This window comes from Argopecten irradians, chromosome 13 (genome assembly GCF_041381155.1).
Source record: "Argopecten irradians isolate NY chromosome 13, Ai_NY, whole genome shotgun sequence".
Classification (NCBI taxonomy): Eukaryota; Metazoa; Mollusca; class Bivalvia; order Pectinida; family Pectinidae; genus Argopecten; species Argopecten irradians.
In genome coordinates, this window is record NC_091146.1 from 4,278,124 (window position 1) to 4,295,873 (window position 17,750).

Below are 17,750 nucleotides of genomic sequence, written 5' to 3' on the forward strand. Positions count from 1 at the left end.
TGTCCACCCTTTCTTAGTGCTGTGATATCTGTGTTCTCTTTTCTTGTTGTTTTGATGTATGAGAATAATTTTTTGGGGTTGTATTTCTTCTTTTTTGTGGTGACTCTTGTTGTTGCTCATCTATTGGTAGGTCTTTTATCATTTTGTCTATGTAGTTTAGATATGCATTTCTAGTGCGTTTTTGTAGTTCTGATTTGCATGCTTTGTATTTCTGTTTGAGCTCTTGGTCTTGTTTGTTTTTGTTCTGTACGTGTATTTTTTTGCAATTCTTCATGAGTTGACGGATGGGTTTTGTTATCCATGGTAGTTTAGATTTGTATGTGATGTGTTTTTTTGGTATGTTTTTATCTACTGAGTCATTAAGTGTGTTCTTAAAAAGGTTCCAGAGGTCGTCTATTGTTTGGTTTGTTGGTTCGTCCAGTTTCGTGTTGATGTGAGTCAGGTCATTTCTAATGTTGTCCCAGTTAGCTTTACCGTATAGGGGGATGTCCCTGGGCTGCTTCCTAATTTTCTTGAGTCGCACGTCAATTTCAGTGAATATGATGTCATTATCAGCTTTCCCTATGGGTGGTGATGTTTCAGTCTTGTTGACCATTGAAGGGCGATTTGTTAGTGTCAGGTCAAGAATGTGGTCACCTCTAGTTGTGTTGGTAGTCATTTGTGTGAGAGAGTTGTCGTCTATGATATCAAGTAGTTGTTGGTGAAGTTTTGTGTCTGTTTTACCTGGAATTGTTGTGTTGTTTTGCCAATCTATGTGTGGTAAGTTGAAATCTCCGCTAATGAAAGTAATTGTGTTGTTGTTATGTCCTAGTCTTTTCATGGAGATTTCTAATTGGTCAAGTGAATGTCCTTTGTCTGAGGGTGGTCTGTAGTACGATCCTATTGTGAGGTTGTGTGAGTTTGCCATGGAAATGTTGATGAAGATGGATTCGTTATCAGTGTCCAGTTCTTGTATTTGTTCTGAGTGGTATTTGTTTGTGACTGCAATTAGAACCACCCCCCGTGACTTTGTCCCTTTTTATTCTGTTTGAGGTCTTTCCTATATACTGTGAATTCTTGGATCGGGAAGTACTCGTAGGAAGATGTTGTGTTGTTTAGCCACGTTTCTGTGCCTATGATGATGTCTGGTTTTAAGGAGTGTAGTATTTGTTGGAGATATATTGGAAGTTAATAGTTGCTATGCGGATTGGCTGGTTGAATTTATTTTTCCTAGTGACATCTTTGTTGTGTTTGATTGGAGAGGAGGATGCTGTAGGAGGTCCTGGGCTGGTGGGGATGTTCTGCGTGTTAAGGTCTGTATCCGTGTCTAGTTGTGAGAATCTATTTGATGTATTTATACTAGTGTTGTTGTCAAATAGTGTAGATGAAAAGTTTGGTAGTCCGCACTGTATGCAATCCCAAGAGACTCCACTGTGGTCCATATATTTGAGGAATGAAGGATTCATTCCTTGGCAGTCTACATGGTACCAGGTATTGCACGAATCGCAACATATAGCACTGGATTTCCACGTGACTGCCTTATTGCAGGTACCACAGGGGTATCGTGGGGTTCTCGGACCAGGGTTGAGTTCTGTATCTGCAGATATTGAGAGTAGAAGAATGAATATGTATGTACAGCTGGGTTTAATTGTTTTATGTTTGAGTCTATGTAGTAGGGATGGATATGCTGCCAGGTAGCAGTGGAGTTGCGTGTGGTCGTAGTTTTGGCTAGGCCTAGGGGAGAGATTGTGAAGTGTCGAGTGTTTTTTGTCTGTTTGGTGAGTTATCCAATAGGATAGGAGTGCTATGGCTAGTGTAAGTGATATAATCCTCATTGCGTTTGCTGTATGTGGTTGCCTGTATGCGTAATGTTGTTTCCAACTAAGGTTGTATAGAGAAATAGAAACTGGAAGTTGTCAAGCGACGATATGCAAGATGGCGGGAGATATAGATGGGGTTCAATCAAGTATAGGGAATGGTTGATTTGGTAGAAGTATAAGGCTATAAGAGGAAAAGGATATGTTGAAGAAAAGAAGTGATGTATGGCAAGTACGAGGGATGGTTATGGGTAGCCAGACAGTCAGAAAAAGTTGTGAAAATAGCGAAAATTTACCGTGCTCGTAGAAAGACGTCAGGGTGGTCACGCATGCGCCTACAGCCCTCCTGCGGGGTTGTTGTCGAGATAATTATATTAAAACGTCAAAAATGATCAAATATCAAATAAAAGGTTTAATATATTATTTAAATATTATGTTTGGACACGAAATGTTCGCAGACACCAAGTAATGGTCTTCTGAATGACTACTAACTTGCACACGTGTTACACAGTTATCTGTCAACAGGTGTATTTCCCGGAATCCTGTCGTCGTGATTTCAATGAAATAACCAGCAATCCTATTCATAGTGAAGACTGTATTTTAACCGGCTTACTAACATATATATACGAACGAGAGTAAGCGTGGATTCGTACGGCCGCCATGTTTGTTTACACAAAAGTAGGCTTACGTAATGGCAGAGTAAACAACAAACAGAAACATGATCAAATCCATTTTTATTCAAGATATTTACATCATTGTGAGTGTTATTTGTTATTCATTTCCATTAAGTTTACAGACAGTTTTAGTTATTCTAATCAATCGATAATCATTACTGTATACATGTACATAGTGTACGTACATGTACGTACTTCTTCAGAGATCGATCGTATGTACTCAAACGTGGGTAACATTGATATTGGGGAATAATAAATTGATGCTCCTGTTGATACATAAAACTAGATAAACTAAATCAAATAAAGTATGTGTAGCAAATGTGAAGCATGCGAAAACAGGCAATCCCTGACAGTTATTGACCTCCCCTTAGCCAAAATAACTGTGAATTTACCAGTGATATTCCGGTTAAATCCCAGTTAAAACACAGTTTCCATTCATTTACCATTCATTTCAAGGTTTTTGTCTCCTCACATTTATTCATACCAGTTTTGTGTGTACAGTTAAAGACAGTTTTCTGAAAACCTTGTTTTAACTGCTGAAAAATTTCCATTCAAAATGCAGTTTTTAGATAACTGGAATTTCACTGTATCAAAATACCAGTTATTTCACAGTTTTATTCTGAAGCAGTTCTTGTAAATAACCGTTTCTGATATCTCTGCTCTGTAACCAGTTATCAAATGCATAGCCACAGCAGGGCATGGGTCAAGCCCACAGGAAGAATGTGAAAGGAGTGGGGGATATGGGAGGGGATGGAGTGTGGGGGGGAGGCAAGTTTGAGCCTCAATCTAACATATTGTCCAATGGAAAGCAACTTCCTCTCATTTTGAATGTTAGTTTGCTGTGGCTGCTTGTACATTATGTATAAGGACCGGACAGTTTTCATCTCCAACATATAATCTTCTGGGAACAGATTCTAAAATTGTTTACTTCAAGAAAAGCTGTTTTGATTGAGACAAGAAAATGGAATTGCCTACAACTGCTTTTTCAAAAGTTTTTAGGAAATGATGACAGTGTTCTACAATTGTATCTATTGTTTTGTGATATTTTGAAGTGAATTTCTATGGATGCATTGTGCACTATTAGTTTTGTGGAACCTGCAATCACCTTATTTTGAAACAACTGAAACATGTATATGTTTAACATGTTTGGTGATGGGATTTATTTCTCAATTGATTCTGTTGTTTCTGAGTTTGTATGATATGGTGTGCATGGTTGATTATGTGGCTCTATCATATTGTATATGAAAGGTATATATAACATTTGAAAAAAAGTTAGAGGCTATAAATTGATATACAATATATAGCGTTGTATATCCTAATATTAAGGAATGATTTAAAATCTGAATGGTTAGATATAATGATGTTAAACATCTCTTAAGTTCACCATGTCCTCTAGCTATTATTCTAAATCCTGGGACCTCAAAGTTGACCTGATTAGAGTGTCTGCATAGTTTACAGTTACTTCTCACATTCTTTTCCCCTCCCCCAGCCTCCTCCCCCTCCCCCTTCTCACCACCTGGGTAATCAACGGTTTTATAACAGTTATTTTCCAGTTATTCTTATCATCAATGCTTCCATCCTAGACCAGTTTATTTACAGTTATTTATGACATCATAAACTGGTATACTGGTACTGATAATTACTACCATTCCAAAACCGGTTTTTGACCAGTTTTCTGTGAGGTCATAAAACTGGAAAATCTCATTTGCATAATATAGCAAATAACTGCTAAACAACTGTGAAAGTAATGTATATTGAATGGTAACTGGGAAATAACTGGACTTTAACTGCATAGAGCCACAATGGCAGTTATCTGACCTAAAAGTGATAACATAACTGCAAAAACACTGTAAAACCATTGTTCAGAATAAAACTGTGAAAAGAATGGAAAATGAATGGAGTTTATTTAGCTATGGGTCTGTGCATTACACAACGTTACAATACACAGTGTAAAAGTTATCTCCCGTAGTTACAGAGATTGCCGATATAGGATTACCAAGGTATAGTGTTCCGGTTGTAATGAGATACACGGTAATCGCATAATGGAAGTGTATACACATCTCCATAAAAATCATTTAACATTTTTGAAACATATCTGACAGAAACGTGGCGAAATTATATTATATCTATACTGTTCAAATCATACATAATTTTACCACCTATAAGTATATGAAATAATTGGAAGTCTGAATGGGAATGTAAGTATACGTTAAAACCGATTCCATCTATACTTAAAAGCTCACACCATAACCGATCTCGCACCTCTTCCGTAAAATAACATTTTTTGATCCCGAGGGTAGAATATCCCTATCATTCATATTCACGTATAAAAGAGTATTTTTCTCTCATACCTCGACGTTTCATTGTAATCTGATTGTAAATGATTTCCCGCCATTTTGAAATCAATTCGAAAGAAAACGGGAGTCAATTCTCCATATATGAAAATTGTGTGATATTTTCAAAACAATTTCCTTTGTTTTTTAAATAGTGTGTGTTGTCCTGGAGAAGGCTACAATCATATTTATCGGTATCTGACTGAATAATGATTCATGACATTGATTTGGAAATCACGTTTGATTTGGAGGGATAAATAACAACTAGGGTTTTTTTTCCTTAGAAATCTTTTAATTATTAAGACATTCAACAGACACAGTTATATTATTACACATACCGATATGATTATATTGACTGATGTTTATGTGATTAAATCACAGTAACGATACACGTATTTAAAACCAACTGTTTGATGAAATACAAATGATACAACAACAAAACGAAGACAATAAAAACAGAAACAACATGGAAAATAACAAGGAATAAGATACATGATAAGTTGTGGATTTGTTTGTTGTCCGTGTTAAACACCGGGATGTTTCACCATCATTCTGGACCTCATCAGAGGTACGTAACTCCGGCCATAGTAGAATACGTACCAATACATCGACTGATAATCATCCCCAGTATCCTGTACGTACCGCCCGTTCAGGTTACTAGTAGTACAGTCTCTGTACCACCAGGCGCCTTGAAGATCTACGGCACAATTACCTCCTCCCAACACGTCATTGTCATTGTCGTAGGTAGAGAACTGGTAACCGTCGTAGTGCCCCATAGCATCAACTGTCAAAACACAGACAGGTTATACAGGATTGATAACACCGATCATCGAGGTTATATTGTACTGTCATACTAGTTCGGTGACCAACTGAAGCTGACTAAAATCTTAATTATACTTAACTACTAGATTCATACACTCATATGTGAATCAATGTGTTTTAACTCAAGTCGGTATTCAATTTATATGTTTATAAAAAAAAACCTGATGGACCAGGCTAAGTTGTAGTAAACACACACAAATCTAATGGATAGCCGACATTTTCACCTCATTCGGTGATGATTCTATAGCTGTTTGTCTATCTAATGTAACTCCTATGTTAGTAGACCCAAATTACAAAACATAATGTATGTAAGATATTAACATTTATATGTAATAGTATGTTTAGGGTTTCAACGCTTTCCTGGTATACAAACTTACAATGCGGGAACTTTTACAATTGTCTTGTTTAATAAAATGATTTGGTAATGATGCTTTCTAAATGCTTGTTAAAAGATAAAACTCTTAACAAACAAACAAAAAACTTACCTGTGACATTCCCGGAGAATCCCGATACCGTCAGTCGGTACTTCGATGACTCGTCCCCCACACCGAAGTCCTGGTACTCGGCGTACTGTGTATCGTTCTTCCAGGACATCAAATTGATACGAAGGATGGAACCGTTCTGGGTTAGGAGGTGTATTATGTTCAGACCTAACAAAATATTTATTGAGTCGTCAGGCATTGATTTAATATGTGTCTTTGTACCACATGTTACAAATTCCGATAAACAATCAAACTGTAAAAATTAAAAAAAAAAAATATAACCCATGGTACGTTATTCTAGATAGTATTAATTGTGATATAATATGGGAAAGTTAAATTTAAATATATTAGTTGTACCCGTGAAATACATAAATGTTTTAACAGTACATGTATGTAGTCCATGTCTGTACATGTGGCCTAGCCTTAGGGACCTGTCGTCGTGTCGCGTAACATGTTGTGGAGACATTGATGGAAGCTATTTAACCCAACAGTTACACATGACTGTGATTTATCATGTCTGCTAGTGCTCAGCATTTTGATGTAACTTAGAATGACTCTGTGATTAACATTGATTTATATATATTACTCAACAAAAACATGTAGGGCTATATAAACGCCATCGAAACTATTATATAAGTGTCAATTCCCCCAGTACTCGACCATGAGTACCCCAGTACTCGACCATGAGTACTGGGCCATATACTTTGTCATGTGGAATAAAGTACTGAAACTACAATGCTGCGTTTGACTCTACATCTACTCAACTTTACTCAACAACACACAACACCAACTTTAAAGAAGACACACAGAAGATAAAGAATAGAATTACTTCATAATTTTGTTATTTTATGTCTAAGCACATACATTTGTTATTGTTATCTTAATTTGGTTTTTGTACAGAAACATAAGACATCAGTCGTGGATAATAATAGACTTGTGTAGTACCTCATATATACACTGTACTTACCGGCCCAGAATTCCCCGTCTATGTCACCAAATCCTGTCTGATATTCCGTCCAGTTCCTGTAAAAGTTTACAGTACCGTCCTGTCTGTTCTGTATCACCTGTTAGTTAAATAAACAAAAATAATTCAGCGATATTTATAATATGGAAAAGATATATAGTACAGCAGTTTATTGTTCAGTATAAGTAAACACATGACGTCACACCGAATTTTTAGTCAATGACAAGTGTTCAGGGTTATAAAACACCATCTTCGATACTCCAGGGGTTCCGATCACTTACGATCTCTACACCTCTAGACTATCTCATACTAAAACTGGAGGCAGTTCAGTGGAACAAATCTGAAACAATCACAGTTCAGCAAAAATTCCCTTTGAAAACCACAGAGAGAGCTATGGCACGCCGCTTTGTCATAAAAAGCACATAATACTTAAGGTCAAATCTTTTGACCTTAAAGGGCAAAAATGTTTTTTGCCACTACGTACATTTAAACTTCAGCGAAAGATTTCATCTTAAGGTCAAAAATCATTTTGCCCTTAAGGTTGTCCACATATACATGTACTGGACACAATGAAACACTGAGGGAAATGAAACATTAAGTCCTTTAAAAAATAATGAAAACGCCAAACAATTGATGAAATTTAAAAATCCCTCGAAAGAAATTAAAACATTTGCTTAAAAAGTTGTTCATTTATTTGTTATTGACACTAACAATGGTCTATCTACTATCTAGTAATAATTCATTTATATTCATACAATTATAATAAAACAATTTTAACCTTATGGCCAAGAAATCTGTAGCCCTTATAACTTTTGCTTAAGGTCAACAAACTTTTAACCTTAAGGGAAATAAATCTGTTGTCCTTAAGGTAAATAAATCTTTTAACCTTAAGATCAAAGCACTTTTCAAAAGGTCAAAATTTTTTAACCTTAAGGTAAATAAATCTTTTAACCTTAAGGTAAATAAATCTTTTGACCTTATGGTCAAAAAAACTTTTTTTAACCTTAAGGTCAACAACATCTTTTAACCTTAAGGTCAAATAACTGTTTGAACTGCTTTATACTTTAGTCTATAATAAAAATTGTACCATTCCCATTCAAAAAATGAAAAATACTACAAGATTCTTGATTTATTGAAACATTGAAACCTTATTATCCATCGCTGATACTGTAAATGATTGAAGAAACACCTGATTGCAAAATGACTCCCCCTTCCCCTTAATCAAACGAATACTAAATCTGATCAACAAAGAATTGGACGATTCCATTCGCAGCAAGTACTATGTCAACATTTATGACATCACACATAATGTCAAAAAATATATTTGCCCTTTAGGTCGAAAGATTTGACGTCAAGGTCAAAAGATATGCCATTATGTAAAGATGTGTTTACAACAACTTAAGGTTAAACAATCTGGACATAATGTGACATAATCGTTTTTGCCATTATGTTACCTAACCAATTTCTTTAACCTTAAGGACAAAATATTTGACCTTAAGTATTATTTGTATTTAATGACAAAACGGCGTACTATGGCAAAACTTCAAAGCCACACAGTCCAACACAGTGTACCGTTATACAGCTCATTTGATGTACATCAACGGACTGAATTACCTGTTCTGTTGCCTCCAGTTTTACTATAAGATAGTCCAAGGGTGTAGAGATCTTAAGTGATCGGAACCCCGGAGTATCGAGGATGACATAACATCCGTGAAGTAGGATTGGACTGGGTCGATCATCGGTGACCAGGTACGATGTAGATCAGTGGCCGAGGGTTTGAATCCCGGTCTGGTCACAGGGACCTAGCACAATTTTTTTATAAACATCTGTATATATACATATACATGTATCATAGCATCAAGAGTATGAACTCGGCGGTCGAGAAAAACCCGACCTATTTTTTTAAATCGTTATTATTTTATTAAACGGGTTCTATACACCAGTGACGCATATCTTACCTTTAAGAGAAATAATTTATCTTTACAACGAGTGATTGATGATAAAAATTGGCCAAGTATTGACCAAGTTATGGCCTGATAAACCGGGAAATTTACGAAAAATATGCTAGGTAGACATTTCCCTGTCCGGTCGAAATGTCGACTCGCTTCAAAAACCGAGCCGAAATCACAAAATCTGCTTGTTGTGGTAAACAGTAACCATAACTGTGTTCATCCACAATCTCCTTTATTGCGTGGAAACGAAATACTATTGCGTTTTAACGAAATATTTTTGAGTGGGAACGAAATATAATTGCGTGGGAACGAAATATTATTGAGTTCGAACGAACTAATTATTGCGTGCGAACGAAATAACTATTGAGCTCATTATCGTATAGTAATAAGGGCGAAGGGCACGAAGTACGAAGCACTTCTAAGGTAACACATACACGAAAATATAACAAAAAAACTATCTTTTCAAATTCAATCCAACACACTGACAGCTTCAGTTTGCGGCCGCCATTGTATTACCCACTGTAAAAAATCCCATGAGCGTGATGCGATGCTTTGAAGTCATCTCATTATATAATCAAGCGGTTCAAACGCTTTAATGATCCAACGAACATACTAATCTTCATCCGGCAGAAGTTTATGATCAGTGCTATTTGCTCTTGATTTGCAAGCGTTCAAGTGATAGACCACTTTCAATATAATCAGCTAACCAAAAACGGAATATCTGTTACGGAAATAAAATGTGGATTTCCTTCTCAAATGGGGGTTTGGGGACAAGGACAGAGTGTGAATATATGAATAAAAAATAAACAGAAAATTTGGTCGGCTCCGTTATTTCCATAAATTGAACTTTTTAACATTGTATAATTAATGGTTTACTGAAACATCTGGTTGCGCCCTTTAAGACCTTGCCTTCAGTCATATTAGTAATATGGTATGGCCTACAAATTATGAAACGGCACCTTGATGTTTCCCTTATTTTTAATGATTTAAAGTTTTTTTTTATTGTATTATACTTTATATATTCAATGAAATACATGTACCTATGATAGCGTACAGGGGACACTATACATGCCTATAATTGTATCTATCTTGTACGTACAGCATATCTTGATGTACATATGAACAACTTAGCATATAAACTTGTACGTACAAGATACTACGTTGTACGTGCAAATGTACAATATGATAATTTGTACTACAAGATACTGTAATAATTAATTTTTCTTTGTTTTCATACCAAATCTGGCTTTCTGATTGGCCAATATATTTTTGCATATCACTATGAAAAAAGATCCGAGAATGGCGCGAAACCCCGACGTTATCGTGACGTCACAATAGAGATATTGGCTTTGCGTATTGATTCGGAAAAAAATCCCTTGAAAAAACCACTACATTGTTACAAAACGAGTATAAAATTTATTATAAGTATTGATGTCACTATTTTTTAATTCTATCGGGGTATGAAAAAAAATGTTTGCAAACTTTTGTAAGAATCCACTACGCGGATTCACACAGTATGCAAACAATTTATAAAAAAATATATATTGTTCCTTATACGCTGTCGTAAATAAAAGCATTAAATGTGCTTTTATATTACTGTATATGACTTTAATACATTATATGTTTCAATATTTCCATTTGAATGTGTGCAATTGTGTTACAACGAACGTTATATTGTATCACTTCTTAGTCAACTATTTTTTAAAAGTAAAGCAATGAATTTACGTGACATTTTCTACAGTTTGAATGAAAATTATTGAAGGCAAGTGATATATGCAATAAACTTCATTTAATGGTTCAAAGCAAAATATACCATAAAATATTCTCTATTAAGAAGATTAACACAAAACCACTTTAAATGACCAATTACAAAGAATATTGATATGAAATTGCAGACTGCGACACTTGAAATAACCAAAGGTGAACCGTTAAAGCGAATAGTCGGGCAAAGAAAGGCTAAAATCGGTAAAATGGTGTTAATATATCCAGTATAATTTCTTATGAAATAGAAAAATAAAATCTCCCATCAAAATCGCTCTGTATGTGAAGAAATTAATATTTATTATGGGAATCCTAATGCGTCCTCCCGACCGGCTATCAGTGCAGTTCAACCTTAACGCATGCGCAACATCCACCACTCTCCGTAGTAAACAAAACATGGCTACCGTAGTTTTGAACCAAAAGGTTTCCGCCAAAACAACCAACTGACTCACCTAAAATGCGAAAGGAAAGGCAATGGAGCAGCGACAATCCCAACAAATGACTCGGTAAACATTACGACGCATGGAGAGTGTTAATACAACTTGTTATAGTGAAGAGAACAGTTCAAACGAGCACGCGGCTCCGGACCGCTACTGTACGTACCTAGGCCTACTACCCGGTACTCTCTGCTCAGCTGATAGTGAGTGAGTCTTCGTATTTTGATCATTATGTAAATAGTCCCTTGCAGTATTTTTTCATGAATGAGTTGTCACATATGGTCACATGTTTCATACCTGTTCCCCAATCGCGTAAAACGTAACCCTGGGGTAAATAGCGGTTCTTTCGTGGGGCCTCTTTAGGGGTAATGAATGCCCTGTATATTTATAAAATGTACCGTTGTAATGCATGCATTATCAAGCTAAGATTTGTTTCAATTAATCTATAATATTATGCTACCGGTCAATTCATACAGTTCTGATGTATATATTTATAGATTTTTAATTTGTAAATTATTGTTCTGTACATGTTCTGGTAGTGTTATACACATACATTGTATGTAGGATTTACATTGTAGGTTAATTGGTAAAATTGTATTGTATATGTTCTGATATACACATATACATATGTACATGTAGGGTTTAGCTTGTTCTTTAGATATATTTGGAGAACACATACAGTATTATTTCTGGTCATAATAATAAAGAGTGTTTGTATATTTATTACAACTGTACCTGGTTCATGTGCATATGACAAACTTTACAAAGTTGAAATGTACTGCAGCCATGTATCATTTATAATTATTCTGATTTTTTTTGGAACTATAGATGATGAATTTTGTATCTTTTTTTTGAAACAATATTTGATTCTATCAAATGCATCAGTGACACATTCACAACTTATAAAATGTTTTCTTTAAAATAAAAAAAAACCTGTAGAATGAACCTACATTTATTCATTTATATATATTTGAAATTCATCATTTCAAATTTTGTCATATTCAAAAGATATAAAAAATTGTTGGTTCTTTTTTTTTCAGGCACCATGCATGCATAGTGACATGAATACAGAAATTTCATCCCTTGGACCTGTATACAAGTGTATGTATACATATACATACAATTAGCATCATATGAAGATTGAAGAATGTTGATTTGAGTGCTCTTGAAAGTAAACTTTACCAATATGGACCTAGAAGATCATGAACAGAACATTTAAACAGTATTAATTTATTAAATGTTCCTTTCATCTGTAATCATTAAATAAAATTATGATGCAATACTTTTTCATTGTTTAACTTTGTAGAAATATTTGTTTATATTAGTCCTCTAGATCCAGTGATTATAATTCTTGAATCCATATGCCTGCCCATTTGTTTGTCAGGGCTTGTGAGATAGCTTTTCAATTACTTTTAAAATATAATGATTTTTTTTTACATATAGCAATATAGATACCATTGTCTAAATTTCTAGATTTCTAAATTCTACTTTACAAGAGAGTAGACTCAACATATGAATAAAACCATAAAACTAGCAAGTTATCTGAAATGTTACAAATCTTTTTGTCTGAACCAAATTTCGCATTTATTGTCTATGTGTAACTTGTACATAGACCATTTATGTATTAATACTGTAGTAACAGTGATTACAAACACATAGACTAAAATGTAGTATGTAGTACTATGTACATCTGTCTTTGATTTGAGTTCTAAACAAAAAAGTGGTACCTATTGGGAAGTTGTGACTTGGGCGGGGGGGGGGGGGGGGGGGGTGAAATACAAAAGAAATAGAAAGAAAGATATACAGTACCATATGGATTCAAAGTTGCTCCAAAATCAATGAGACTAAATAACCAAAAAAAAGTCATGTAAACCCCAAATATGCAATGACCAGATCAATGATAAATCACTCTTCCACTTCCAGTTATCTGTAGCTATTTCTTCTATATTTCAACCCCCCCACCCAAGTTACAACTTCCCAACCTCATGATTCTTCTGTCTTTTAGCCCCCCCCCCCCCACCCCCCAACACACACATACCTGATTGATTGTCATGTTATTTCAGGTTCCTATTCAGGTATTATTCCTAAAAACCAAAAAGGGTATACACACTGTGTACTCTCAAAGGAGGGGAACCACTTCATTCAAAAATGGAATTTACAATTTCATCTTAATTTTGAAATTTTCAATTTAATTATTAATTACTGGACTATTAAAACAGTATAGAACCCCTCGGCTACAGACAAAGTACTGTGGTACACATTTCTCTTAATTAATTACTTTTCTTCCACCTCAATCATCTTTTTCTCCAGAGCACAAAAAAGAACAGGAAACAACAGAAAAGGAAAGTAACATACATGCAGGCCTATATGTTTTCTGGAAATATATATGATGTGTTAATTCTCACAGCATAGGCCTACTTGAATGTGAAGAATTAAATATTATCAATGTTTGAGAGAATTTCCTAGTTGTAATTCTATAGCAGCTACATGGAATGTACGTTTACATATATACATTGTACAATACATATACATTATAAAAAATTCTTTCCTTCCAGCTGGACATTCATGTCATCTCTCTCCAGAACTCAAATATTGTTTACAAAAAAAAAAAACCAGAGACATAGATAATTTAATTAAATCTCTGCAAAAAACTACACGAATAATTGAACACATATATTGTACTTGTAAAATATCTATGTATGAGCTAATTTATTTTCACATCTTTGACAGCTACATGCATGGACGTTGTATGGAACGTTTTCGTGTGGTTTTAAATGGGAAATTATGTTACGATTATTTGTATTTAACCTTCATGATTCGGTTGATGTAAAACACGACGAATGCGATGCTGCAATAATTGCCCCTTGCCGGGGCCCCATCTCTGCATCGGCCGAATATTTGTGTCGATTTCCATGTATAAAGATGCTTTTATCGAAAAATGATTATAAAGCATTGTCATTAATGTAAGAATACTTCATTTGCATCAAATGTATCATCTCAAAACAACAATTTACATACCGCATTAGTGGTTTATCACACGAAACGAAACCGACACGACTGAGAAACACATGTCCATGTTGACATTTCCACGCAGCCTCGTTTTCAAAGAGTTTGGCGAATTTATATTTAGAACTGTGCTAAATTTACATGGGGCTTCCCCAAAATTTCAATGGTCAAAACTGGACACCGTAAGCAGAACTTGACCATCATTATGGTATACAAGGACTTTTGGAAGGCCAAAGAACGCATTTATACTGGTTTCCTTTGCCCGACTATTCACTTTAATATTTCGTTTGCACGCAATATTTCGTTCCCACGCAATAATATTTCGTTCCCACGCAATAAAATTCCGTTCCCATGCAACAATTTTATTTATTTCATGTCCGCTCCCAGCTACCGTACTTTAACCATCACCGCTATGTTTATTTTTTCGGAATGCTTTTCGACTTTACATATCAAATATGCAAATTATGTAGTGTTGCCCTTGTCCTTACGTGGATGTTTATGTGATAAAGTTATGTGAATTTTAAAGTGTCATCTAGTTTTTCCTGCCGTTGTCACCTTCCAACCCGGACTTATTATATACAACAGCGTCTCGTCTTAGCCTAAGTGCTATCCTATTTGGAAAAAGAGAGAGAGACAGAGAGAGAGAGAGATAGAAAGAGAGAGAGAGAGAGACAGAGACAGAGAGAGAGAGAGAGAGAGATAGAAAGAGAGAGAGACAGAGAGAGAGATAGAGAGAGAGATGAGATTAAACTACAAAATGTGTCATTATTATTCTTACTGTCCATGGCCCTCCGTATGTGTCCATGTCACAATAAACTTCGTCACTCCGGCCAAGGTTCAAGGTCACATTGTATATACCGGAGAGACTGCCAGGTTTGACATCACTACAACTCGTTAGACCTAAACAGAAAATATGGATGAGATAATAAATGTGTGTGCCAACAGTAATTAGCAGAGATTTCGCTCTTAAATTTTAATAGTGTATTTTCTGAAAAGTTTCTCTGCGAAAACATTCATGGCACTTAAACACTTTAGTTTACTATTAAAACACAATAAACAATTATTAAATGATGAGCTCGATACAGGAGACACACCTTTGAACATAAAACCACAGTTTTAAACAAAACTAAAATATTGTTTATATATATATTCTAAAAATTCTGCATCATCCGATGATTTTAACTTCTATTTGACCTGTAGCCATGGAGACTGGAGCCATTACGTAGATATTGTATTGGGCCGATCACATGGAGACTGGAACACTTTTATTTTAAACATAGTACAGTTAATATCTATAAAAAGAATCAAGTCAATAAATTGTCATGCTTTGTTAAAATTGTGTTTCTTTCATACTAGTTGGGCGACACCTGAAGGAGTGTCGCGGATGAAATGAAGAGAAGAGAAAGGGAAGATAACTCTTGCTGTTACCCTTAAACGGGACCAATTTCATTAGATTATGAATGAGAGGCCGATGGGCCTTAACGGTCATCTGACTATTGGCACAATACAACACCTCAAAGAATAAAGAAGTGGCACACAGTTAAGGCAATCCAAAATCAAAGTACTGAAAGTACTAAATGGCTCGGTCTCAATGATTGGAGAATATATTTCTAAAGTCAACACTTTTTTTTGGACAATAAGAAATAAATTTTGCTAGTGTTCCTTCCAGTTTGGACTTTTGAGGATTCCTTGGACACCAAGGTGTTAAATAAGAAACACATACTAAACTCTTGGGAGCCCATTCTAACATTTCCTACGATGTTATATGCCAAATGATTTTATAGCATCTTTAACCTTTTCCTTGTTCTTCTCATCAAGTTCCTGGGACCAAGTATCAGTTAACAAGTATTGTTTTGCAGCAGAGACAGACAAGAGGCATATTTTTCTATGCCAAAATGTCTTAAATATAGAATATGTCAGTCCTCTAGAAGACTTATTAATATAGTCCTACCATTTCTGAATGAATTGGTCAATTGGTCTACTTTTAACAAGTTTTTGTAAATATTCTTTTGTAAAACAGCAAGTTGATTGATATATCTAAACATGATTTAAACTAGCTCTGGATAAAATATCTTAAACATCTTACAGCCATTTAAAAAACGTCTGGTCTATTTTCATGTAAAGTATACATTATGCCAAAAATTAATCATTCTACATTTTATTCCAATATCAATTGGGTATCTTGTTAGCTCGCCATAGACCATGAATTATTTAATACACTTTCTTAACTTGAGGAAATTACAAATGATTTTTTCTACAATATTTGTATTTTCAAATCCCCATACTTCTGATGAGTATAATAAAACTGGCGTTACAAGTGTCTAAATATTTTCTGTTTAAAATCAACAGGAAGAGATACATTCCTTTGTTTTTTTAAAAATAGTAGACACTGATTTAATTGTTTGTTCAGCAGTTTTTCCTTTTCTTTAAAAACGCTACCATTAATGTTAAAAACTATACCTAGATATGTATACCAAACTGGTGTTGTTGGGCCAATTTACGTTTTGAGAATATTGCAACTTTTATCTTTCCGATATTAGGTTATAATTTCCATGTAATGCAATATTGTTCAAATCCGTTTAACATTTGTTGTAGAACAGTGTCATCGGCATATAAAATGATAAAAAGTTTTGGATACATTTCAATATTATCTGTAAATAATTTGTCAATAGTTGTCAGACAATTAACATTCTTTTTCCGCCAGATAAGATTCCAAGGTAGATTGAAAATAGGAAAGGTGATATAAATAAGGTACCATACTGTGCATGTATATGTTCAATGTAAATAGACAATGTAAGCTGATCTTGCAGAATTGTCTTACAGCGTTATAATAAATGCAGTATGTCTCATTGCATTGGATGTAATCGATTTAAGGGCAGTTCATGTGGTGACCGAAAAAGGTAAAATCACCACTTTCAGAGTGATCAGAGAAGATTGATAGTCAAGGAGGGAAAACATAAGACAACCTGTGTTATGCAAATTAATATTTAATTTATTTTGAATAAATTTGTGTCGAAGATGATGATTAGTGTATTATTAACCATAATCTAAATATTTTTTTCTAAAAATATTAACAACTAATGTCATATTGTGTTATAAATTTAATTTGTTATTTATTCTTTTTATTTCAAGCATGTACATGTCATAAAAATAAACAAATACCAAGTATATGTTTAAATCATATTAAAGTAAAATTCACAAATTACAACACTAATGTGTATTGTATATATGGAATGAAGATGATGATGGTAATTATTTGGATCAAAAATGTTTACAACATTAAATGTATTATATATATGGCATTTGAATATGATGATAGTAATTATTTTCAGATCAAAAACTATTACAGTATTAAGCTACCACAGTTGAAAATTATTTCTTTCATTTTGTTCACACATTTTTTCTCCTGGACTGGTTCCAATTGAAATGATACTTGCATGTAGACATTCTGTAAAACATAAGGAAACAATATATGTATTAACAGAGTAATTACTGAAAAGGCTAATATCATATAATTAAACAT

General features: G+C 34.4%; 1 protein-coding gene across 1 annotated transcript; it reads right to left on the minus strand.

Moving 5' to 3' along the window:
- Nucleotides 1–1,971: 1,971 nt before the first annotated feature.
- On the minus strand, nt 1,972–15,353 carry LOC138306677 (ficolin-1-like). Its single transcript, XM_069247121.1, has 4 exons — nt 15,006–15,353; nt 7,075–7,171; nt 6,111–6,275; nt 1,972–5,587 (listed from the first exon to the last, which is right to left on the minus strand). The coding sequence occupies exons 1-4, from the start codon at nt 15,030–15,032 to the stop codon at nt 5,328–5,330; spliced, it is 549 nt and encodes a 182-aa protein (XP_069103222.1). The 5' UTR covers nt 15,033–15,353; the 3' UTR covers nt 1,972–5,327.
- Between the last annotated feature and the right edge of the window lie 2,397 nt (nt 15,354–17,750).

Bases quoted from the DNA above. Each gene is read 5' to 3' on its own strand.
- LOC138306677 (XM_069247121.1), bottom strand. From the start codon at position 15,032: ATGGACACATACGGAGGGCCATGGACA. The intron at 7,172-15,005 runs GTAAGAATAATA...TTTAACTAACAG, and splicing joins CATACGGAGGGCCATGGACA to GTGATACAGAACAGACAGGA. The intron at 6,276-7,074 runs GTAAGTACAGTG...ATATTTTGTTAG, and splicing joins AGACGGGGAATTCTGGGCCG to GTCTGAACATAATACACCTC.